Here is a 25,546-nt window from a genome sequence, read left to right on the forward strand (position 1 = left end):
ATACCCTCCACAAAACAGCTCCATCTAGTTTCCAATGCTCAGTGTTTGTTTGGGCTTATGTGCTGCCTCTATGTTTAGTCTACGAAACTGGTGTTTTAGGCTCTGCTACCAGTATGAGGAGAATAACTTCCAGGTTGGGTCTAAAGTGAACATAGACCATTGCATTCCCCCTCCCCCACCACCACAAAGAGAAGTGGGAATGGAACTTCCTGTATAAGAGCATTAAACCTCCCTTGGGGCTTACTGCTCTGTGACTTCTAAACCTACTGTTGCTCTGTTCTGTTCAGCATTGCATCTTAACCCCTAGGCCAGAGCCACACTCCTGCTAGGTTCTCCATAAATACTCATGACAGCAGAACCCAGATATTTCTTTCTAATAAATTAAAGAACCACACAAGTGTATTTTTTTAACTGTCTACACATTTATATGCATAGTGTTTATGCTCCCTTGTGGGACTTAGCACGTCGGGTTTATAATGAAGGCTCTTTGGATCTTTGCCTATTCTTCATAACTAAGTCATTAGTTCCATGAGGGCAGGAGCCCACACATCTCTCTCCATACACCCTACAGGTTCACACAGAGCCAGGCATATGCGTGGGTGACATTCAATGACGTGAGTAGTTTGGTTGGCCAACTAAACAAACATGTGAATGCTGGGTCCATGAAATCATATACTTGCCATTTCAGAGCTGGTGGTGGCAGCAGAAGCTGTCCATAGCCCCAAGGTGAGAAATGCCCTAAGATATGATTCACCAATACCTCTCAAATACGGTGGGTCCTGATCTCCCTGCAGAAGGCTAAGCTTACTTCTGGTCAAAAGCAGGTCATTCTCATTTATTTGTGAGTTCCATCATACCCCCATAGAATAGGCCAATATTCAGGAAGTCTGTGGCTACAGAATAGAATACATAAGGCAAGACCACCACCCCACTATAAAACTCCTGACTGCCACAGTTGCTGAAGCATGTTGGTACATGAGGACCCATAGAAGGCTGGTCATATCTTTGAGTAACTGATGACAGAAAGGTCTCAAAAAGCAGCTTCCTGGGAGCACCCCCATCTTAATGAAATGAGCTGCCTTGTGCTCCTCCATGACCCTTGGTTTCAGGTCAAGACTGGAGATGAAAGGTGATGAGAACTGCAGCCAGGACCTGACAGTCTCTGTTTCTCTGCAGCTGCGGGTCTTCAAGCTGGCCAAGTCCTGGCCAACCTTAAACACACTCATCAAGATCATCGGGAACTCGGTGGGGGCACTGGGGAACCTCACCATCATCCTGGCCATCATTGTCTTTGTCTTCGCTCTGGTGGGCAAGCAGCTACTCGGGGATAATTACCGGGACAACCGGCATAATATCTCCGCACCCAATGAAGAATGGCCGCGATGGCACATGCATGACTTCTTCCACTCCTTCCTCATCGTCTTCCGGATCCTGTGTGGAGAGTGGATCGAGAACATGTGGGCCTGCATGGAAGTTGGCCAGAAATCCATATGCCTCATCCTTTTCTTGACAGTGATGGTGCTAGGGAACCTGGTGGTAAGTGCTGCGCCCCCCTGAGGGCACTGTCTTGGGGGCCATGGAAGAGAGTTCTGGGTTATTCTAAAAAGCTTTGAGGTTGCACATTTTTATGCCCCCATCATGCCTCCTGGACTGTAAGTCTTCAAACTTTGCAAAGTCATGTGGGGCATGTTCTAAGAACTGTCCCTTGGGAGGTTACCTGACTTGCTGGCATGAGCACATAGGAGAGGGGTGGAAAGACCTGTTTAGAATCCCAGCTCTACCACTAGTAAGGCTGGAAGACCTAGCACAAGAGACAATCTCCTCCAGCTTTAATTTCCTTAAAATCAAGAAAATAATGCTTGCTCATAGGCTTACCCAGGATATTAAATTACAGGAGATGACATATGCAAATTGCCTAGGCCACAGCAGGAATTCAGTAAATGTTAGCTGTTAGTTGTTGAAGAAAAATTTCCTTCCCCACTCTAGGGGGTCTCAGAAGATATTTTTCTCTAAGGTCATGAGAGCTGACTGATTTCTCTAAGTGACACAGGTCCTAGCTATGAGCAGGATGGTGGGCACGATGGGACAAGATGAAAGAGAGAAGCTGGGTCATGGACAACATCCAATGCCACAATGTCAATAACAAAATCCACTCCCACATTTGGGGGAGCCCAATTGGCCCAGCACCCCTTCTCTATCCTAGCTGGCCTCTTGCCCTCAGCTTACCCCCACCCACTGTGGTTCTGGGCACCCTTGCTGTACCAGTGCTGGTTACTGTAGGGGGACATATGGACCCTCAGAAGCCCTTTTCTTACTGCCCTGAAAGTCAACCAACTTGGATTCTTTTCCTGTAAGAGTTTTACAGACACAAGAAAGCTAAACCAGGAGAGATGAAATAACAAATTCAGACTTTTCAGTCTTTCCCACCCAGGTCATGGAGCCAGAGATGCCTTTCCCCCCCATTCCCGAGTTAGGGGGTTGACAGAAGATCTTTTTTCCAGGCTGAGCTCAGCATGCCTGCAGAGCTACAGGGTCTCCTAACCCTCAGGCAGGAAGTTTCCCTTTCTGAGCACTTTTACAGCCCTCAGGTAGTTTCCTCTTCACAACCATTCCAGAAGGGAGGGAGTCCCCACTCCCTGCTCATGGGGGAAGAATATGAAGTTGGAAACAGCAAGGAGGTTGCCCAGGATCCCAGAGTGAGGAAAATAACCCAGGGCTTTGGCAGATGACAGTGGTCCCAGGGCAGACCCATACATGTTCCTCTCCATTATCCCTGAATGTCCTTGGTTCGGCAGGGGTGATCCTTCTCTATGGCAGAAAATGTGTTTCCAAACCTTGTCCACATGAGGCAGGTCACTTGGGACATCCCCAAGACTCCCCTCAGTGGTTCTCAAAATGTCCATTCCCCCAAGAGGGAAAGCACATTGGGTGGGCAGGGAGAGGCCCAGGTGTGGCGGTCCTGCCCTCCATCTGCCAACCTGGCAGACTATGGAGGGAGTCAGTTCATTGGTCGAGCCATCTTTGCTTCCACTCCTTCTCTCCAGGTGCTCAACCTGTTCATTGCCCTGTTGCTGAACTCCTTCAGCGCCGACAACCTTGCAGCTCCAGATGAAGATGGGGAGGTGAACAACCTGCAGGTCGCCCTGGCACGGATCCAGGCTTTTGGCCATCATACCAGGAAGGCCATTTGCAGCTTCTTCACCAGGCCTTGCCTGCTGCCCTGGCCCAAGACAGAACCCCAGCTGGTGGTGAAGCTCCCACTCTCCAGCTCCAAAGCTGAGAACCACATTGCTGCTGGTGCAGCTGTGGGGAGCCCCGGAGGTCTTCCAGTATCCAGAGGCCCCAGGGAGGACCACAATGACTTCATCACCAATCCTAACATATGGGTCTCTGTGCCCATTGCCGAAGGCGAATCTGACCTTGATGACCTGGAGGAGGATGGTGAAGAGGATGCTCGGAGCTCCCAGCAGGAAGTGATCCCTCAAGGGCAGGTGAGAGTCCTCCCATGGGATAGCCTCAGGGCTGGAGTGACAGGGGCAGAAGGGAAATTAGAATAAGGAGGTTTTCCAACATCAGGACTGGCACAACCTTGATGAGCCCCAGGCAAGCCAAGCACAGGAGCACTTGATGTCAGGGAGCAAATACCATGCCAAACTTTCTGGGGGAGGTGGCATTTGAGTAGGGCCTGGAAAAAAAGGTCAGAATTCCCAGGCAAGCAGAGAGCAGGGACAGCACCTTAGTCCCAGGCCATTTTGACATTCTTGGGATTGTCTTTCACACAACTGCCCCGCTTACTTCACCCAACTCGGGCTCTGTGCCTAAGATGCTAACGAGACTCCTCTAAGAACTAACAAGACTCCTCTAAGAACAGATGTTGTCCAAGAATGAGATTTATCTGATCTTCCTCAAAAGCCTAGGGAGTCCTGCTCATTAGGTGACTCATTTATCCAGCTTTTCCTAACAAAGGATGTCACAGGGAAATGACACTTGTTCTTTTTGGCACCAAAGAATTTAAAGCACATTTAAGCCTTTTGGTAATATACATATTTTTAAATACTTCGCACAGTTCCCTACTACCTTAAGCTGATATATCAACCCTCATTGATCTCTTCTTGGTGCCTCAGGGCATGCACTTCTGCACAGTATGGGAAGGCAGGGGTCCCCGGGGGGTCTGGAGACAGGCAGGGCTGCTGGCCAGGCCACTAAGTGACTTCAGACAGCTGTGCTTTGAGTCTGTAGCTCTACCACAGCCTTCTCCCCCTGCAGCTGTCACTTCTCTTGTGTCCCAGCAGCTGCTATTATCAGCTGCCATATTTTACATGCCTTTGTATGGGTGACAGCCGAGGGCAGGGCGTCACCATCCCCAGAATAAAGGACATGAACTTTGTGATGACTGTCTCCACTCAGAGGCATTTTCAGTTACTTTGGGGTTCTTGGGGGACTTCAGATGGCCAAGTTTGCTACCGCTCTGACCTCTGGACAAGTAATAATGGTCATGGCTAACATCTATTGAGCCAAGCACTTCATGCCAAGTGTCTTACAAGCATTCATATATTTAGTTGTCAAAATCACTGAATAAAGTAGATCTTGCCTTCTCAATTTTGCAGGTGGGAAAAATGGAGATCAGGTTGAATTTATTTACCTAAAGCCACATAGCTTGTAAGGAATGGAGCCAAGAGTTAAACAGATCTGGTTATAGAGACTCCAGGCTCACTTCCCACAAGCGTATGTGTATGCATGCATGTACGTATGTTGCAAAGATTAGGTCCTTAGCTCTGGCAGACTATGAGGGGCAAGATGTCTTCAGACTGAGAAGCAGTCAGCTGAGGGTGGGCACAGGTGCCCAGATGGGACCCTTTCTCACTAGCAGGAGCAGCTGCAGCAAGTCGGGAGGTGTGAGGGCCACCTGGCACCCAGGAGCCCAGGCTCTGGAATGTCCTCTGAGGCCCTGGCTTCCCACGCGGGTGAGAAATGGAAAGACGATGCTGCTGCCCAGGCCCCTGCAGAGGTAGGTATGTGAGCTTCCAAGACAGGTTGAACAGCCTGCCAGACACTGACCGGTGCGATGGTAGGGGCTGGAGGATGGGGCTGCTCGGGAAGTGATGTTTCAGAATGCAGTCAACCACACAACCTCACGTCTCATCATGAGTAGTGTTAAGGTCCGTCCTAACCTCTGGGCTGGTCAGCACAATTTCAGTGGAAAGAAGGTGGTTCCACAAGTTGGGGGGTAAGGGGTTATGAGGACGAGATCCTCCACCTCTCTGAGTCTCCTTGTCTTCGTCTCTGAAACTGAATGGTAATGCCTACCTGGTAGGATTCTTTTGAAGCTTAAATGAGATGCTGCTTGTCAAGTGTTCTGTTCTTGCCTGAGATGGAATAAGTGCCCATAATATGACAGCCAAGAAACAAGGGAACAAAAGACAATGTGCAGAGAAAGTATATTTCTGAGCCAGCAAATGAAAGTCAGAGTCGCTCGGCGGTGAGGAAGTCTTCCCTGTGACTCCCCCCGCCCCCACTCTCTTTTGTCCACATCCTTTTTTCCAGCCAAAAACATTCTGGTGCTCTGGAGAGGCAGTCTGTAATGAGTAGTGTACTGATAGCCTTATACAGACTGGGCAGGAAGCAAAATTGGGGTTTAGGAGTGTCTCACAAGAGGTAAAAGGAAACTTGGTGGTTTCATCACAAATCTTTGAAGAAAACAAGCTACAGGGAAGAGGCATCGAGAAAGATTTAGTGTCATTAATACCACGGCATTAAAGTCAGGAATTGAGCTTGACACCTAGCCTCTGAGAGCTGACGCCGTGACAGGCACCAGGCCGGGCAAAGATAAGGAAGACATCATTCATGTCCCAAGTTATCACGCCCTTCAGCTTGAGGAATGTCAGCCACTGGCTGTGTGCCCCTGGGCAGGGATGACCACAGCAGGGTGAAAGGAGAGGGTGGGCTGAGAAGGGGTTAGGGGACCCCAGGGTGAACAGAAACCACTTGGTTCCTGCTGGGCGAGGATTGCCACCTTCTACACATGGACATCGTGTTTCCTTCAGAGCATTCTCAGGATTCCCCTGGCTAGTTGTCTCTACTCTGTGTTTTCAGTACGCAGCTGCTGGGTACTGGTTTGGTTTTGGTTTTGTTTTGTATATTTTTGTCCACGACCCTGGCCAGGCAGAGAAGGGCCTGACAGTGACAGATGGGGACCCACCCCACCATTTGGGTCCATTAGCTGAGCTATCAGGTTTACTAATATGAGAGCAGCTTCAACTCCTAATTGAATTCATCTGGAGACATTACAGGGCTGGAGCTGCCAGGAGGGCAGCAGGGCTCCTGCAGCATTGCTCCGTGATTAAATATTCAGGCCCAGTGAATGCCACGAGTCTTTATGGGGGTAATTACGGTGTCTCGGGCCCTCGCCAGCACTCCATCAGGGGCCTGGAGGTTTAAAGCCTCACATAGCTAAACCTCTGGGGCTCCGTAGAGAACATCACTGTTCTGGGCCTCAGCTGGCAAGGCACCAAACACACAAGGATCACTGCAGGGGGGTGGGGGGGGTCTGGCCCCAACGGGCTCTCCCTGCATCTCGGAGCCCTTGGCCGGGCAGACCTGTACAGACCGTGTGCAGACTCACTGGGGCCCTCAGAGAGCCGAGTTCACGGCCCTGGGCTTCTGCCCTGCAGGGACGGGACGAGACAAGCTCCTCAGAAGGCAGCACAGTGGACTGCCTGGATCCCGAGGAGATCCTGAGGAAGATCCCTGAGCTGGCAGATGACCTTGAAGAACCAGATGACTGCTTCACAGAAGGTAAAGCAGCAACCAAAGCCCTCCCCATGCTGACCTTCATTCGGGCCAGAATCCCGCTCAACAAGCTCTCATCCGGGCACCTGTGTGTCCAGGGCCCTGGCCTGGGGTCCACAGGAGACAGACACACAGGGTCCCTTGCTGCCTCCTCCCTAAGCCGGAGGGGCCAGCATCAGACACAAACACCATGCTCCCAGCAGCCTAGTGGGGCCATGTCAGACGCGGCCACCAGTGTTGGGCCTTCCTCCTCACCCTCGAAAACACCTCGGACTTAAAAACCAGGCCTCTCGAGGCTGAACGGGATAAAGGTAAACACTCTTGTTTGGGGACATAAAGGATGCAGAGGAGGGCCAGGCCATATCTGTGTCCCTCAGTCTTTGGTGTAGCTCTGAAAGGCAGAACAGATGTCCACGGCCATAGCACCCTGAACTCACCTCATCTTGTCCTAAAAGCAGAAAATACATCTTAGTCTGTTTTCCCTCCATGTTTAGAATAGAGAGGCACATTGTGTTCTCACTAGATCTGCCTGCAATAAGGGGATATACATAGAGTTCACACTATGAAAGTCATTGTGGCTTCAATACTGAAAAATCTATACATTAAAAAGCAACAACACTTCCTTGAGTTTCCAGTTCCACACAACCCGGGGCTAGACTGGACCCAGGCCCCATCCCAGCCATGCGGTGGCCTCTCAAGTGAGCAGACTCAGGGCATAGCCCCTCAGACAGCACTAGGCCCAGGCCCCACGGCTTGTCAGGCTTCCAGAAATGGGTGGGCATAGGACAGGGGTCACCTGTATCCTCTCCAAGAAGGACGATAATTGGGGAGGAGTTGAGAGTGGGTGAGACCAATGGTAGGGAGGAACACCCAAAGGGCAGGATCAAGAGGCTACCTGAAAGGGGTGCAGCTTCTCTCGTATTCCAGAGATTTCCTTTCCTATGGGGTGGCAAGTGGGTTTCCCAGCAGAGTGCTTTCCCAACAGGGCTAGAGCAAAAATGCTCCTCCGTCCCCAGGGGGACATCCCTCACCATCAGTCACCTCTCCCCCACAGGCTGTCTTCGCCACTGTCCCTGCTGTAAAGTGGACGCCAGCAAGTTTCCGTGGGCCATGGCCTGGCAGGTGCGCAAGGCCTGCTACCGCATTGTGGAGCACAGCTGGTTTGAGAGCTTCATCATCTTCATGATCCTGCTCAGCAGTGGGTCTCTGGTAAGGGGAGGCAGGGTCCCTGCCCCAAAGCCCTCCAGATTGGGTCTCCCACAATCCAACGCCCTGGAACTGGAGCAATGAGCTCCCCTGAGTCCTAGCCTGAAAGCCCCCAGCCGATGGCCGGCAGGAGACCTACAGGCCAGCACACTGGGTTCTTCTTAGCAGCAGGGGAGGGTAGGTTCTTGCAGTCCCCGTGTCCCCACCTGCTAAACCTGGCTGCAAGTATTTCAAGCAGTGAGGGCATGCCTCCCACTTCATAGCTGGGGAAACTGACACTCAAAGGGCCTGAGGCAGTTGTCCACGTTTACCCAGCTTGTCAGCAGCAAAACCTACCTCTGCCCTCATTTGATCCCAAAGCCCCAGGCTTTCTACCCCCTGGCCTCCCAAACACTGGCCTTCTTTGAAGGCCCAGTGCAAAGACTGCCATCCTTCTGTCTTATCAAGCCACTTGCAAATGCTATTACTCGTTCAAAGCTCACAGCAAATCATTACATCAGCACTTCTCAAAATGTAATTACCTGGGGAGCTTGTTAAAAGGCAGATTCTGAATCAGATCTGGGGTGGGGCCTGAGAATTAGCATTTCCAACAAGCTCCAAAGACCACACTTTAAATAACAAGGCCTTACAGGCATAGAAATTCTGACTTAGGAGCCACTTCCTTGGCCCCTTGCTGAATGGTCAGCTTTGTAGGACAAGGAAGGATGCTTCTGATTGCGCCATGGCTTATGCTCCCTGCACAATCTTCCCTAATCTTCCCAGTGGACCAAGGCAGCTGTAGACACAGGAAGGGACTCGTCATCCCCAGTTGTCTGTCTCTTATGGAATGAAGAAGGCACAGCCCAAAGACATGAAGGGGACTGCCTGGGGTCCCAGCTAATTAGTTAAAGGGAAGACGAGAAACCCTCACTCCTGACTCATGGTTCCAAGTGTTTTCACTTGTTTTGCTCTTCATGTGTCATTTACTCCCTAAAAACAATCTACTGGATATCTGGCCACCTACTTAAACACCAGATTTCCCAGGAGGGGTGCCCAAACAGCTCAGTGTATGGCCCACATGATCTGGGATGGGGGGTGGCCAGGCGGGCAATGGCACTAGGGCCGAGGGCAAAGAGCATCTCTGGGAACAGGGCTGCTCTGCCACCGCGGGGGAGGGGGAGGGGTGGCAGCATCCAAAGGGGCCCACTGCTGGGCACAGGGCAGCGATTGTCCCCGGCCCTAGCCGGCTCTGTACAGCTCTGGTGTTCCAACCACATCGTCGGGCAAGAGCGGGCTGGGTGCTGATTTCTCCCTCCCCTCCCCTCTTTCCTGTCCTCCTTGATGAGGACAATAGTCCCATCTGCTGTTGACAAGGTGCTTCCCTCATTACCTCCTCCTCTCCTGTCTTTCCCCATGGGCCTCCTTCCTCATTTCTCTTCTCCATGCTCCCCTGCTCCTTCCTTTCTTTCTGTTCCCCTACTCCACTCACCCCAGCTGCTCCCCTCCCTCCCAGCAGGGAGGGCAGATCCTGCACCAGCTGCTGGGCCCTCACCTCCCCATCTTCTTCCCCAAGGGACTGAACAGGCTGGCACCAAATTTAGTCTTCCTTATGCTTTTACTTTGAGTACTTTAAAAAAAAAAATAACATGAGTTTTCATCTGACAAAGTAAAGTGCAAAAAAAAAAAAAAAACCTTGGAAATTATGGGAAGATGCAAAGAAAAAATCTCACCCATTTTCCTATCACTCAAAGAGAATCTCACTTTGAAAACATTTTAGTATACTTCCTTCCCATCTTTCTTATGCATATAATACATAAATATTACAAAACTGAAACCACGTTTATGCATTCTGTAATTTCTCAGTAAATTCTCACAGTAAATATACTCCTACTATCTGACTTAGTGGCTGTAGTGCGTTCCATTACGGGAATGCACCACCACTTATGTAAATAATGCCGGTGTTTCCTTCTAATAAGCATTGAATAGCTTGTGTCGACTCGACTCCTTTGAGGACATTGGCTTCTTTCCTGTCTTGGGTCCGATTAGAAGCAGAATCCGAAGCAGAGATTCTTGGGCAAGCTGCTTGTGGAGAGCGTGCTCTGAGGTGGAGCCCGTGAGGGAGGCAGGACCAGGAGAGGAGCTAAAAGACGCAGCTCCCACAAAGTCCACCTCAGCCTGATGCCGCAGGAGCTATGGAGCATAAAGGGTGTCACAGAGCGGTCCCACCTTGAGGCAAAGGGGGCAGTCACTGGCTGCAGCTGCCCCTAGACCAGGCATTTAACCTCTTAGGCATTTCTGCAGGTGGAGGCAGTTCCCCTCAGCTCAGGGAGGTCCTCAGGAAAAGGGGGCATCCGCCAGCTGATAGCAGCCAACCTGGCAGCAGCTGGGGGATAACTGCCCTGGCCCCTCCAAGGGCATCTGGGGGGGCACTAAGAACATCCAGGGTCCTTAGGCTAAATTCGTGAAGGTGGAATTGCTGGGTTCCTGAAATCTTTGAGTCCTCTTGCCAAATTGGTCTCCCAAAAGACTGGACTGGTTTTGAGCCCCCGGTCAGGTATGAGAGGAGCGACCTCCCCACAGCCACAGCAACGCTGGCCTTGCCTTCGTTCTTTTCTATCTTCACCAATCTCATGAGAGAAAAATGGTATCGTCTTTTCGTTTGAATTTCCTTAATTACCAGTGAGAGAGAATATTCTTTTTCAGAGGTTCATGGGCAATTCTTACTTTTATTTTTTGGGAACTGCCTGTGAACATCTTTTGATGCTTTTATTTTTAAACCAAGTCGCTGTTAGGATCCCTTTGGTTCGCTTCCAAGCCCCAATTTGAGGTTTCCTTTCTCCCTTGCTTTCAGGTCCCCTGCAAAGAGTGAGCCAGGCTTCAGGCCCCGTTGGCTCTAGGGGGTCCTGGTTTGTATGTCACAGTGCCTCTTCCACTGTCCTTCTGAGCCCCACCCCACACACATACCCTAAGCAGAGAAAACAAAATGATACAGGCAAGCTGGTTCCCAAAGTCCTCCTAGGGGCTGAGGGCAGGGCTGGTGGGGTCCTTCCTTATCACTGGGCACCAGGGCTGTGGGTCCAGGCAGATGACAATTCTGCTCCCTTTCTTCCTTCCAGGCCTTTGAAGACCATCACCTTGACCAGAAGCCCACAGTGAAGGCCTTGCTGGAATATACTGATAGGGTGTTTACATTTATCTTTGTATTCGAGATGCTGCTCAAATGGGTGGCCTATGGCTTCAAAAATTACTTCACCAATGCCTGGTGCTGGCTGGACTTCCTCATTGTGAACGTGAGTGGCTCACTGGCACACATGGGGTTTGGGGTCCTCACCTCTGATGGATGGCTGCAGCTAGCACCAAGGAAGCTGGGGCCTTGCCTCATGGGCCCCTCCAAAGTCTTGAGCACTTAGCAAGGTCTCTGAGAATAGCCTGCACACTGGTGAATGGTAAGATCAGACAGTACACGATTCTGGCACAGTGGTGACGCTCAAGTGAGTCCTTGGTTCCTAGGCCTCCATCCAGAAAGACCACTGACTGCCTTCTGTATTTTATATCCAAAGCAAGATAACATGTGAGGCTCTCAAGGGTCTTATGACCTTGCATCCCTTGACAGGGCTTCTGGACTGAGGGGAGCCAAGGACTGCACAGCCCAGAGACTCTTCCCACCTGCTGATTCAGTGGTCTTCAGCCCTGGCTATACTTTAGAATCACCTGGGGAACTCTTAAAAATACAATGAACCAACACTGCTACTCCCGGAGATTCAGATCTCTCCGGTCCTAGGGGGAGCCCAGGCATCAGTATCTTATAAAAGCTCCTAGGCATTGTCCAATATGTGTGCAGCCAGATTGAGAATCAGTGAGCTTGCCCCACCAGCTTCTCCCCAGTGGCACTAAAAGGGACAGAGGGTCCCTTTGGAGAGATGCTGAGTTGAAGTACATGTGTTCAGACTCACACTAACCTGGGGCCACTTACCACTGCAAGAGGAGATTGACCAAGTGCCTCCCATGTGCTAGACCTGTGATTCCTCACCACTGTGAGGAGACCATCCTCAATGAAACCTCCTAAGAGCCTTCCTAGCCCCCAAAACCAGGAGATGTCTCTCCCTCATCCTACCCATGACCATCCTCTATCTCTGTCCAGGTCTTTGCCCTCTTGGCTTTGCAGGATGGCTGCCTGAGTTATTTGCTCACTGTGGCACAGCTGAGGGTCCCCACGGGCAGGGGGAGGTTCATGCTGTGTTTGTCTCTGCCTGCCACACTCCAGCAGCCACCAGGACCAATGTCTGCACATCAGAGGTGTCAGGAAATGTGTCTGTATTCAATGCTCACCTCCTGAAGCTGGACAGGGTCCAGTACAGAACATTCTGTCCGGCCTCCTGTGCTGGCAGGTCCCCCACAGCAGGTCTGTGTACTCAATTCTCTTCTTTCCTGATACCAAAGTGCTGGCAGCATTGGGACACTGTACCACAGGGATTAGCTGTGAGGCTTGAAATCTGAGTCACAGGTGATAGCTTTGTGCATATAAAATAATTATTCATAAATGAAGGAAAAGTGTTTTATTTTGGCTTCACACCCCTGTTAGGGGCACAGTCGCTCTTACCTACATACATCTCACTCATTTAAGTCCTGATCACCTTAAATGCTCACCCTCTCATTCCATCCGTCCTCCTCCTAATTCTTCCTTCTGATCATCCATCCTTACTTCCACAGATCCCTCCTTCCATCTACCCAGCCATTCACCCTTCCTTTCTCCTTTCTTCTAAACATCCATTCATCTTTACTTCTTCCATCTATCCTGTCAGTCCTCTCCTTCCTTCCATCCATTCTCATTCTTCTTTCTCTCTTCTCTTCTGCCTATCCATTCATCCTAACCTTCCTTTCATCTATCTATCAACTGGTCCTTAATCCTTCTATCTTTCTAGCTTTTGGTTCACCTTTCTGACTACTCAATCATCTAACCTTCTATTCACTCATTCATGCAACTTTGATCCAAGCATCCTCCTAGCCATTCATTCTTCCATCTTCCCATTTTTCCTTTAATCATCCACCTATCCTTCTTTCTTTTTTAAAAGATTTTATTTATTTATCGGAGAGAGAGAGTGCATGCACAAGAGGGGGAAGAGACAGAGGGAGAAGGAGAAGCAGACTCCCCACTGAGCAGGGAGCCCAACATGTGGTTCCATCCCAGGACCCCAGGATAACCTGAGGTGAAGGCAGGCCCATAACTGACTGAGCCACCCAGATGCCCCCATCCTTCCTTCTTTCCACCCATCTGCCCACTCATCCTTTTTCCTTCCACTCCTCCACCTAACCAATCAAACTTCCATCCATTCTCAAATCTCTTCCATTCATTTATTCTATCCAACTCTCTTTCCATTCATCCATCAATCATTTTACCCAGCCATCCATTCTTCTCCCTTTCATCCATTCCATCTATCCACTATGCTATACTTCCATATTTTATCCTTCTTCTTTCTTTTATCCTTCCTTTCAACTGCCTGTCCTATCCATCTTTGTGTCCTTTTAATCCATTATTCTATTCAAACATCCTTCCATCCACCTTCCTTCTCTTCTCTCCTTTCTCTCATCCATCCCAACATTCTTCTATCTTTTCTTAAATTTATCAAATGTTTATTTGTGACTACTGAATATAGGATTGTCTTATGAAATGCTCTGGAAGAGGCAGAAGCCAAGAAATAAAAACTCCCTGTCTCCAGGAGTTTGTGCTATAATCTTTCAGCAGATAAGACACACAAAGAGAAATAAACCTATTATAAGGGGGGATGTGGTGAGCACTGCTGAAAATAATTAGTGTCTTAGGGACACAGAGACATGAACCTGTGGGGGTGAGGTAGTTGGGAAGGCTTCATATAAGAAATGACATTAAATATGGGGCTTAAAATGAGCAGGAGCATTGAGGTGCAAAGAGGACTGGGGGGGGCAATTTTAATTAAAAGATGACCCTGAGCAAAAGTACAGACACAGGTATATTTAAGGAACAATTTTATTTGGGTAGAATATATGAGTGAAACATGGCTGAAAAAGCAGTCTGCAGCTACATAACACAGGCTAAGGAATCTGGAACTTAACCTGAGGGTGATAAAGCACCAGTGAAGTCTGGGAGTAAGAGACACACATGATTATAATCAAATTTGCATTGGAGAATGGATGCAATACTAGAGACCAGTTGGGAGGCTAGTAGTCCGAGCAGAGGGAGTGGAGCTGGGCTTGGGTAGAGGGCTTTGATGGAGAGACCCCAGACCCTGATTGCTCCAACTATAGATTTTGCACATGAGGCAGCCTTCCCAGGAGGCTGAGCAAAAGACTGAATGGGGTCCAGCATGAAACTGGCCCCAAACCTCCCCACTTTCTGTCAGCCAGACAGCTGGGTGCCACCTGCTGGTGTCTGGAGTCCTGCATGGATGAAGAAAGGGGTTTTTTTTCCATTCCAGTTCTTTGTCCTGGTGGAATAAGCCACCCATTCAGAGAATAGACATTGTTTGAGGCTCTAGCACCCAAATGTAGACCCCTTTCTTTCTGAAGGTCTGGTGTACCTCCGCACCTAGCTGCCAGGATAGGCTAAGCCTGAATTCAGCCCACCAGTCATGGTGCAGTTGGGACCTTCCAGGACTGGGTCACAGTCTCCAGCAAGCCAAGCCCATGTGTATGGTAACACCCTGGCACCTTCAAAGTTCCTGGAAGGTGTGACCATTTGTCCATGTCAATTTGTGTCCTTCACAGTCCTTGGTCCAACACTTTAAAAGAAGACCAACAGGGAATCACAACCCAGTTATTATATCTCAGCCATCTGTCAAAGCTGGATTTCATGGACCCATGCCATTCACTCTTCCTTTGACGCCCTCATTTTATACAGGGGGAAAATATGACCTGGACTAGCAAAGTACTGATCCAAAACCACAAAAAAAAAAAAAAAAAAAAAAAAAAAAAAAAACAGGAGTTGAGAGGGAACTAGACCCCACCGAGACCAGGACTCTTTGCCCTCCACTTTCCTGAGCTCATACAATTGAGACTCACTTTGCGTTCTTCAAAATAGACTTTCAGCATAACCCCCATGAAGGAAATCATCTCTCCAAGTCTCTGAAAGTCAGAGTTTCAAGGCTGTTGAAGTCTGGCTGGTGCCTCTGGAGGGGAAAAGGAAGGCTGATATAATACATTGGGAGCTTGACCACCTACACACCACAGCATGGTGATGTGGAAGACTGAGTTTTTCCTTCCCAGGGTTTCAGAGAAGTGATGAATGAAATCTTTAATAAGGGAAAGAGACTGAACTCTCTCTAGACCTTTCACTGGAGTTCAAAATAAGATGGAAGCCAGGATGATGGCTTGGACAGGGTAGGGCATAGGAGGGATTTCCTGTCTCCTTCTACCAGTGACTTCTGGAATGCTTTTGCTCTCTGCCTGCACTCAGATCTCCCTGACAAGCCTTATAGCGAAAATCCTGCAGTATTCTGATGTGGCATCCATCAAAGCCCTTCGGACCCTCCGTGCCCTGAGGCCCCTGCGGGCTCTGTCTCGATTTGAAGGCATGCGGGTAAGACCTATCTCCAAACTGCTCTGGTCTGCAGCATTTGGTACCCTTCCCCCCTCCCACACCCTCCATGTCCCTGAACCTGAGCTCTGGACCTACCCTAACAGGTGGGCTCTGGGTCCTCGCTTCCTGCTGGGACTTTGGTGGCGCTGCCATGTCCTAATGCTCTGGTTTTCCTTCGTGTCCCTTTATGAGCACTCTTTCCCTTCTCAACTCAAATATCATGTCTATCAACACTCAGACTCACACTTCCTGCTCATAGTGAAGTGATCCGGCTTCAACATCTCTTACCTCCATCTCCCCACCCTGCCTATTGTCCTTTTTTGCCAAAATCTCCAGAACACCCCAAACCCTTCATTTTTCCAAGACAAATGAGCCTTTCCTCTGATACTCCATTTAAATGTGGTGGCACCATCAGCTCAGCACCATGGCCACCGTCCACTGGAATGCATCCTCTCCAACACAGCGTAGTCATGAGGTCCTATGGATTCTTCCCTTTCATCCACCCCTGTCCTTGCCCATCACTGTCACCTCCACTTTGCCCTCACTCTCTTCCTCACAATGGAATGCTCACAAGCCAGGCCCTTGAATTACTGGAGAGAGGGGGAACAAGGGACTGTTAATTTGTCCACCTCCCCTTCTTAATGACAAAAGGCTCCAAGTACTAAAAATGAGGTTTTGCTTTCTTCCACCATTGACTCAAAGAAGACATTCTATCTTCAAAAATAAAAGTGGACTTTAAAAATTCACTTGTGCCTTCACAAACACTAGGAACTTATGATTGAAATAGTTTGAAATTTGTTTTATTTTATCTCTAGGTTGCTGCTTTACAAAAAGCAAGTTTGTGAATATGGATTTCAATTTTCACTGATTCTTGACTAAAGCATACCTTGAACTATATTTTTAAAAGTCCTTTTAAAATAGTATTTAAGAAGAATAAAGCAAGGTCCTAGAAGTCTGTATGTGCAAGCACAACACACACACTCACACCCCTAAAAGAGCATGTGTGTACTATAAGTTCATCCATCTTCTCAATCCTGGGAAAATACCCTAAAACCTGCCCAGAATGTTTAGGGAGAAGATCTAAACCCATCTTCAGCTGCCCAGTGCCTCTCAATCTTCTGAGTCTGAATTATTGTCCTAATTAACCCATTCTCTTGCTGCTTCCAAAGGCCACTGGCTCATGAAGCAGACTGAGTGTAGACAGAAGTGGGATCCAGCAAGAAGGGTTCCAGATCCTTTTGCATTCCCCCCCCAGGTGGTGGTAGATGCCCTGGTGGGTGCCATCCCATCCATCATGAATGTCCTCCTTGTCTGCCTCATCTTCTGGCTCATCTTCAGCATCATGGGTGTGAACTTCTTTGCGGGGAAGTTTGGGCGGTGCATCAACAAAACCAATGAACACCTTTCTCTTGTGCCTTTGTCTATTGTGAATAACATATCTGACTGTAAAGATCAGAACCACACTGGCAGCTTCTTCTGGGTCAACGTGAAAGTCAACTTTGATAATGTTGCAATGGGTTACCTAGCACTTCTGCAGGTGGTAAGTCTGGAGATCAACCATGTCTCTTCCTTTGGCTACTTGATAATGTAGAGGGTCTGGTGTCTTCCAGAAGTTGCTATGTAGAGACTCTGCAAGGTAGCAATCAGTGTGAGCTGAAGTCACTACCTATTCCTACAGACCGGCATGAGGCTAAAGGACCTTACCCATGAAAGCAATGTCACAGTGGTACAATTAGACAAGTGTGGGCTGGCAGCATAGAATAAAGGGATGAATCTGCAGTGCAGTTGTATCAGGTGATGATTTAGAATTCACTATTTGTACAAAATAGACATGATATAGCCACCTGTTCAGTCTTCTACTGAAGATCCTCTCCTAGACAGTAATAAATTGTATTACAGGTCTATTATAATGAAAGAAAGTGCTGGTGGTGATGACAGGCAAACACATTCACACTTCCATTCATTCATCCATACCTTGCCTCCATCCAATCAGGTGTTGATGCAATTGCTTACACATTTGTCATGCAGTTACCCACACCTACCTACATTCCACTGTTTGTTCATGCATTGGTTCAACAAATAATCCCTGAGTAGCTGTGGTGGGCCAGGCGCTGTGCTTAGCCCTGGCAGATATAGAGAACTGCCTCCAGGGGGCCTGTGCTCTGTGAGAAAAACAGACAAATAAGTGAATCAAAACAGAGTTCAGTGTAGACAATGCGCAGACACTGAGTGACCTCTGCTCCTTGTTTCCAGGCAACCTTTAAAGGCTGGATGGACATCATGTATGCAGCTGTTGATGCCCGAGATGTGAGTCTCAGTCTGCTGTGCCTACTGCCTTCCCCTCAGTGCATCCCACTCACATCAGTCTATTTGAAATGGACTGAAGGTGGCTTTGGTACCAGAAAAAGCAGTCCCCCAACAGCCTGGCCTTATCCCTCCCTAGAGCAGTGTCCAGCTGGCCCTCTATTGAATGTTTAAGCCAACCTCACCTGTTCCTCTACCAGGCACACTCCCCAGGCATTTCAAGTTCTCCTGCTCACCATTGAGGAAAATATCAGATAACATCTCCAGGACTGTGTGTGAGGGCACTCCCTGGGCAGAGGGAGGAGCAGGGTCGTGGCTACAACAAGGGTATGTCATGGCAGCAGGGGGAGGAGATGAGTGCTGTTGAGGAAAAACCCTTTGCTGTCGTGGCAGAGCTGATGCCGTGCCCCAATCCCCTCAGCCCACCTCTTGAGTTCACCCCCGTGCTGTGCTTCTGATTCTCTGAGACTTGACTTTCTTCAGTGCATCAGAGCTTGCTCAGCAGCCCCTCCCCCAAGGGTGGGGGATTGAATGTCCACAGGGGCAACCCTCACAGATAAGTTTGATAAATGCTCCAGCTTCCCAATCCCTTAGAGGTACAATTCTGAGGTGCATTCTACACAGTTCATTGGAGAACCCCAACAGGATGGAGCGTCAGTTGCCCCCCAGTGATAGCCTGCTTATCAACACCCCTTTGGCTTTTCTCCTGCTTACCCTCCCCCTCCCTCAGTCCTGCTTCCTGACTCCTAAATAAACCACCCACCCACACCCAGGTTCTTGTCTCAGGGATGAACACAAACATACACCCACCTGCTCCTCATGTTTCACCTTGTCTGTTCACAGGTGAACTTGCAGCCCAAGTGGGAGGACAATGTGTACATGTACTTGTACTTCGTCATCTTCATCATTTTTGGCGGCTTCTTCACACTCAATCTTTTCGTTGGGGTCATAATTGACAACTTCAATCAACAGAAAAAAAAGATAAGTGGGGCTCAGGTGTTTCCACGAATCTTCCACTCCCTGTCCCCTGGCTTCATAACTAAAGCCAACACTATCCCTAGCCCTCATGTCTGACCAGGAGCCCAATTTTGGCCTTTAACACCAATACCCACCTTTGCACCCTGATTGCAGCCCTCACCCCTGCCTGGTGTCCTGGGCTGCTGCTGGAAGAGTTGCATTTCTCTGTGTCAACAACATCCCTCATTCTGTCCGGGTCCCCTTCCACTCTCCCAGAGTGCCCCGGGTCTTCCCAGCTGGAACCAGGTGTGCTAGGTGTGTCCCAGGTGACCTTTGGGAAACATCAACAGGGAAAGAAAGGGCTCCAGCGCTTTCTGCCTCTGTCTGGAGCTCTGACCCCCAGAAGCACTGAGTCAGGAGGCCTCAGCAAGGGCTAGAGCTCCAGTGTTGGCAGAATCCCAACCCTCCTTGGGCTGGGGAGGAAGACCCTTGCCTCCATGGATGCTGACTCTGATGAATAGGAACCAAATCCCAGATAACCTCTCATATTTACATTAAAATATTAGGGCATTAAAGGTGTAAAATGCTTTCTTGTTACCCTGTATTAATCCTTTCATTTAACACCCTCCATTCCTTTGAGGTAGATAAAGCACCACTTTAGACTAATGTAAGCTGAGATCCAGAGGAAAAAACAGGGTCATATGGATAAGTCACATAGCATAGCACTGAGAGCCCAGCATTGGTTTTGGCATCATACAAACCTGGGCTTTCATTCCCGACTCAGCCACTCACTAGATAGCTGACTCTGGCAATTTCTAAAAACTCTTTCTCATCCATTCAGTGGAGTTAATAATACTCATAGGATTCTGGTGAGGGGAAAGTAAAAACCTGTACAAGAAGCACCTAGTTTAGGGGTGCCTGTGTCAGTTAAGTGTCTGCCTTCATCTAAGGTCATGATCTCAGGGTCTGGGATTGAGCCCCCAAGTTGGGCTCCCCACTCAGCAGAGATTCTGCTTCTTCTTCTCCCTCTCCCCTCCCCCTGCTCGCTCGCTCTCTCTCTCTCTTGCGCTCTTGCTCTCACTTTCTCTCACTTTCTCTCTCTCAAATAAATAAATAAATAAAAACATTAATAAATAAAAGAAGCACCTAGTTTAGGACTGAGCTACTAAACTATTATAATTTAAAATAAATGTCTAATGGCATAGGCTTCCCACCTATAGAAAGTCCTTGGCCAGAGTTCTGGGCATAAGAAGTGGGCAGCCCTTCTCTACCCCAGAGGGGCTCAGCAAGATAGCTGTGAAGTGCTGATCAATGTCATCAGCACCCTAGAAGACTCTGAGACCATTCAAGCAATCCCTTCTCCCATTTTATAGATGAGGAAATTGAGTAAGACCTTGACAGGGAGTTGGCCATGTTAGGTGATAGAATGAGATAAGCCAGTGATGAAGCTGGGGAGGGGGAACTATATTTGCTGACTCCTTGCCCAGAATTTTCAGTGTGGCCCCACCCAGTGCTCCCAACCCTCTGCCCCTGCCCCACTGAGATGTCTCTCCCTGGAGGCTCCCTGTATCCACAGATTTTCTAAAATCTCCTCGCAAATCCCAGAGATCTCAGCCCATTTCCTGAGCATTTGCAGTGAACTCAGTTACACAAACATGCTATGGAAATGGGAAGAATTCAAATTATGCCAGGAAGTGAAAGGTGAGGGGTTGAATGAAGGAGATCTAGAGGGTCCTCAAAGAAAACCCAAAACTAAGGGAGGAAGGCATTTTCGATGGTGGAAATTCTGGCACTGTAACAGCAGAGGGCAATGCAAATGGTGGGGCCTCAAGAGAACCAATCAAGAGTTCTCCCAAGACCCTTGGATAAGGCAGGAACTGTCCTTAGCTCCTCCTCTCCAGGAAGGGGTCAAGGGTCTGGATCTCAAAGTCTTTGCTGCAGAAGGCCCTGAGGGAAACTCTTGCCCCTGACAGGAACTATGATTCCAGAAGCCCAGTGGATTTGACTAAAATGATCAGGCTGGAAGCAAGGTTCAGATTTAAACTGATATTTACCTTCTCCTTAGGTTCTGCTCCCAAATTCTTCCCACCCTCTGCCCAAGCAGCACCTCTGGGTTCCTGCAGAACCCTGAAACAGGCTTTATTCCAGAGACTCAGGCAGGGAGTCAGAGCTGAGGCTCAGTCCCACCCACTCTGTCACTTGTTGTGGCACCTGGGCAGGACACTGCTTGATTCTGGCCTTGACATTTCCTTCTGCAGAGAAGGGAGAAGGTGGAGATGTTCTTCTTCTCCAGCATGCTCTGATTTTGGTATCCCTGGGAGTTCTTGTTGCTTTAATAACAGTGGTGTGTGTTATCCTCTCCTGTACTTAGGGGGCCAGGACATCTTCATGACAGAGGAGCAAAAGAAGTACTACAATGCCATGAAGAAGCTGGGCTCCAAGAAGCCCCAGAAGCCTATCCCACGGCCCCTGGTGAGCCCCAGAGCTTCCCTGAAGCAGAGTGTGTCTGGAAATCCAACCAATAGCTTATGCCTATGGTGGGTAGGGGTTAGCCAGCACTCTCTGTGAAGGGGGAAATCTGGGTTGAATTTGGGGATGACATAATGAGAGTTCCCAGGCCCAAGGAATGAGAAGCCTAAAGGAAGAAACTCTGGTCTTCTGGAGTATATATATCTCCCACAGGTACTCCAGATAGACCTGTTTAGGGAAGTACTGAGTTCCCCAACCAGTTTAAGGTTCAATCACAGGATTGAAGGTTAGGCTAAATGGTACTAAAGGTGGTAAGAGCCCTGAGATGAAGTGTTTGTGTGGTTATGCATCATGATCTAGGTTGCAGTAAATCTCCAGCCTCACCCTACATTCCACACCATGCCTACAGTAGACAGGAAATGGACAAAACCCAAGCCCCTGGGATCCTGGCCCCAGTCATAGTTATGGTCAATAGGAACCAAAAGTTATCCCATTATTGTGTTTAAAAGATTGACCAAAACTTAGAGCTATACTCCAGTTTGATTCCTTTATTCACAAAAACCCTAAGAGACATGCCCTTTTATTCCCCCATGAAATGTAACACTCAAACCATACATATTATCACCTAAGTTCTTCTCAGTCCTTCTCAGTGGAAAATGTCAAACCTCTAGTTGGCCTCTGTTGAGAGTGGATGAACAGGTTTGAGAGTGGGAGTATTGCTATGTAGGAAATGTACAATGGAAATTCTTCCAAGAATTTCTGAGCCATCAGAATGGAATTGACATCTTGTCCATTTATGTAACCTTTCTGTGGTTAAGGTGCAGTACCTGTGAAGAAAACTACAGGTGCTGTCTAGGACACTATGCCATTAGGCCCCACCACCACTACCACCAGGGCAAAGCCTAAGGACCTATAACAAAGGAGAGGACCTTTCCCTAGAATTAGGGAAACATATATTCTGTTGGCCGAGGCATTAGGATTTCTAAATCAAGGCATGGGTTTGTCTAAGTTACTAAAAACTTCATGAGCACATAGTCTTGAGAACATTTATGGGAGAAAAAAAATGCTATGACCTTTGGATATACTTTACTTGGAAACAGTGGTCATAAACGTATCACTGTGCTCAATTCTGATAAGAAATGTTATAATGAGGGGTGATAGGACGTTCACACTTCTGTAGGGGCAGAGATTTCCTTCCAAATCCCCCATCAGGTCAAGATAACTGGGGTTGAGTGAGCCTTAAGGCTCAGGGAGTAGGAGTACCCCTCTGTCAGCCAATCTAATGGGCAAGAACAGGCTCAGAATTAAAAGATGTAGGTAAATGGCTGAGCCCAACCAATCAGCATCAAGTCAGGGGAGGAGGATCCTGAGACTTACAGAGAAACAAGCAGCTGAGTCCCTGCTGGCCTTCACTGGTGGCTGGACTGATGCTGAATCTAGAACCAGACACTAAGGAGCCTGTGCTAGGGACATCCCTTGGCAAAATCATGACAATTGTTAGTACCTTGCCCTACACACTGCTCAATCTCTCTATAACATCTCAGATTCTCCCATTTTATCAACTAATCCCACAGGCCACCATAGCTTCCTCCTCTCAAGGAGGACAATTTCACTGGGATAGGATGAGCTGCATTTCAAAAAGTGACCCTGGAGAGGACACTATCTTAATACAAAGGTAGGAACCTAATGTTGAAATTCCAGGCACTACAGTAGGAGTGGAAGTCAATGGTTGGGCAGGAAGACCTATGACAAAATCACCATTTCTCCTAATCAAGCCATAACCAAGACCCTCCAAGGCTGGCAATGGGGGAGGCCCAACACATGGATAAGGGAAGTGAGACCTCACAGCCCAACTGTGTTTCTGAGATTCATCATCCCTTTGGATGGGAAGGGGGTGTATTACTAATTAACTATCAATACTGTACTAGCTTTAGTTGAGGAACGTAGCTCTCTCCTTAATACTTTGTTCCTAGCATAGCCAACACTTTTTTCCCTTTGTTTCCCTTATCATAGCCGAGGCAAGGCTGGAACATTTAAACAAGACTTTGAAGTCTTAGGGGTCCCAAAGGGGAAACTAGCAGAGCAGGGGCCCAAGCAGCAACTGCATTTGGCTTATCTCCAGGGCCTACAAATCTTGGCCCATCCTTTCTCCTGGCCAGCATCCATATGGCAGGCAATATCTTGGCATCCACTACCCAGTGGGACAAGCCTGATCATCTACTTTCCTCAAAGTCCAGAGCCAAGAAAGAAACACAAGCAAAAAGAGAAATTCCCACTCCTACCTAAGATTCACCTTCCCAGATCCAGCTCTCTTTTCACTAGATTATTGGCACTGGAATGCTCATCTTCTTCCCTTAGCAGTCCCAACAGGTTGAGCTGGTCAGATAAGCTGAGCATTGACACAGGAATTCTGCCCCACAGGTGCATGGGTGCCATTTCACAGCAGGGCCAACCTGGAATACACACACACACCACACACACACACACACACACACTCTCTCTCTCTCTCACATACTCCTCCTCACCACTGGCAAAGCTCAAGTTCTAAATTGTATGCTTCATCCATAGCAAAGACTACAGCTTCCACAAGACTGGGAAATTTTATTCTATAACATTCCCTGCTATAGAAATTACTAAAAGCAGGTTTCATATACTTCACTTTATAGGAAAATAATAGGCTCTAGAATATCACATTATCAGTCACCCACTTCATCATCTCTGAGAGCACTGAGGGTTGCAAAGAAGTGAACCCTGCCCACAGGTTAAGCCAAGAGCAGCCAGCAAGCTGCTCCATTCCCCAGCATCCAAATATCCAGGGCAAACTCAATGCCTACAACTTAGTAATGTTGTCACCTGCTCTGTTTAATTAAAGGTTGTGTGGTCATGAATGACCCTTTATTTTTTCACCATTTTCAGTGATGAAATGGAAGTTATTAGTGGTTCTTCAATACCCCTCCCACTCCAGAAAAGACGTGGGCCAGCAGTTATGCCCAGAGCCAGACCAGACCCACTTGGGTCTGATTCTTTGCTTTAACCCACAGGGTAGCAACCTCTCCCCACCAGGAAGCAGAAAGCAAGACCAAGCCTCTGTCATAGCCCTTCTCCCCCATGTCTGCTTTGCATCTCCTGTGAGCTCCCTGATGAGACTCATGACAGGGTCCTCTCTGCCTCCACTCATGCAGAGCCCAGCACATAGTATACATTCAGTAATGCCTGTTGTATACAATAGAGTGGCCTTCTAATTTTATTTGAGGTATGGGTAATTCAGAGCTGTCCATTCTGTTATCCATTCATTCAACTATTTATTGAGCATCTATTGCATGCCAGATACTCTGCAGACACTGGGGATAGAGCAGTGAGCAACACATACAAAGTTCCTGCCCTCAAAGAGACTATAGTCCTGTGACATTGGAAAAAAATGGGTGTTATACATAAACAATGAATCATAGAATACTACATCAAAAACTAATGATGTACTTAACGGTGACTAACATAACATGATAAAAAAATTATTTAAAAAAATTAGCGAAAATCACACACATACCAATTCACAGGTTGGAGAGATTCCTAAGAGAGAAAAAATGGTGCCTAAGACTGAGCCTTGAGGTGCTCTAACATCTAAGGGTTGCATAAAGAAGACTCAAAACAGAATAGCCAGAAAGACAAGAAAAGAACCAGGGAAGTAAGGCATGATGGAGACTAAGAAAGGAGAGTTTCAAGGTGGCAGGTGTGGCAAGCAATGCCAAAAAGGTGTCCTTGGACTTACATTCTGGAGGTCATTGGTGATCTCAATGAGAACCATCTCAGTGACAGGATGGGGACAAAAGCCATTTGGAGGTGAATTGAGGAGTGAGTGGGAACAGTGACTGCACAAAATGCCTTCAAGAATTTGGCTGTGAGGGATGCCTGGGTGGCTCAGTCAGTTAAGTGGCTGCCTTCGGCCTGGGTCATGATCACAGTGTCCTGGGATCGAGTCCCACATCGGGCTCCTTGCTCAGCGGGGAGCCTGCTTCTCCCTCTCTCTCCCTCTGCTTGTGCTCTCTCTGTCAAATAAATAAAATCTTTAAAAAAAAATAATTTGGCTGTGAAAGTCGGGGGAGAAGTAGGGTGGTAGCTGGAGGGAGATGTAAGGTTCAGGAAGAATTTTCCTTTAAGCTAGGAACAGGTAGGTCATTAGAGATTTAGCTAAGGAACCAAGAGGTAGTAGCCAAGAGTGGGCAAGTCTTGCCAAAAGCCTCACTCCTCAGTAATGAAGCCAAAGGACCAGGAGGTTGGTAAGTGGCAGCAATG

The 25,546-nt window shown here is 48.3% G+C and overlaps 1 protein-coding gene across 3 annotated transcripts in view; it reads left to right on the top strand.

The window, feature by feature from the left end:
- The window catches only part of SCN10A (sodium voltage-gated channel alpha subunit 10), an 89,814-nt gene that overhangs the window by 59,160 nt on the left and 5,108 nt on the right, over positions 1–25,546 (top strand). For 2 of the 3 annotated variants that reach the window (XM_032409229.1, XM_032409231.1), the window contains 11 exons: positions 1,177–1,536; positions 3,045–3,491; positions 4,868–5,008; positions 6,672–6,795; positions 7,844–7,998; positions 11,091–11,264; positions 15,404–15,526; positions 16,782–17,066; positions 17,780–17,833; positions 18,674–18,811; positions 21,155–21,259. In XM_032409229.1, coding sequence (XP_032265120.1) covers positions 1,177–1,536; positions 3,045–3,491; positions 4,868–5,008; positions 6,672–6,795; positions 7,844–7,998; positions 11,091–11,264; positions 15,404–15,526; positions 16,782–17,066; positions 17,780–17,833; positions 18,674–18,811; positions 21,155–21,259 — 2,106 coding nt within the window. The remainder of the gene's footprint in view (positions 1–1,176; positions 1,537–3,044; positions 3,492–4,867; positions 5,009–6,671; positions 6,796–7,843; positions 7,999–11,090; positions 11,265–15,403; positions 15,527–16,781; positions 17,067–17,779; positions 17,834–18,673; positions 18,812–21,154; positions 21,260–25,546) is intronic. The other variant, XM_032409230.1, reaches the window with a different exon arrangement.

The sequence above is a fragment of the Phoca vitulina genome, unplaced genomic scaffold (assembly GCF_004348235.1).
Source record: "Phoca vitulina isolate PV1807 unplaced genomic scaffold, GSC_HSeal_1.0 scaffold10, whole genome shotgun sequence".
In the NCBI taxonomy this organism is placed as follows: domain Eukaryota; kingdom Metazoa; phylum Chordata; class Mammalia; order Carnivora; family Phocidae; genus Phoca; species Phoca vitulina.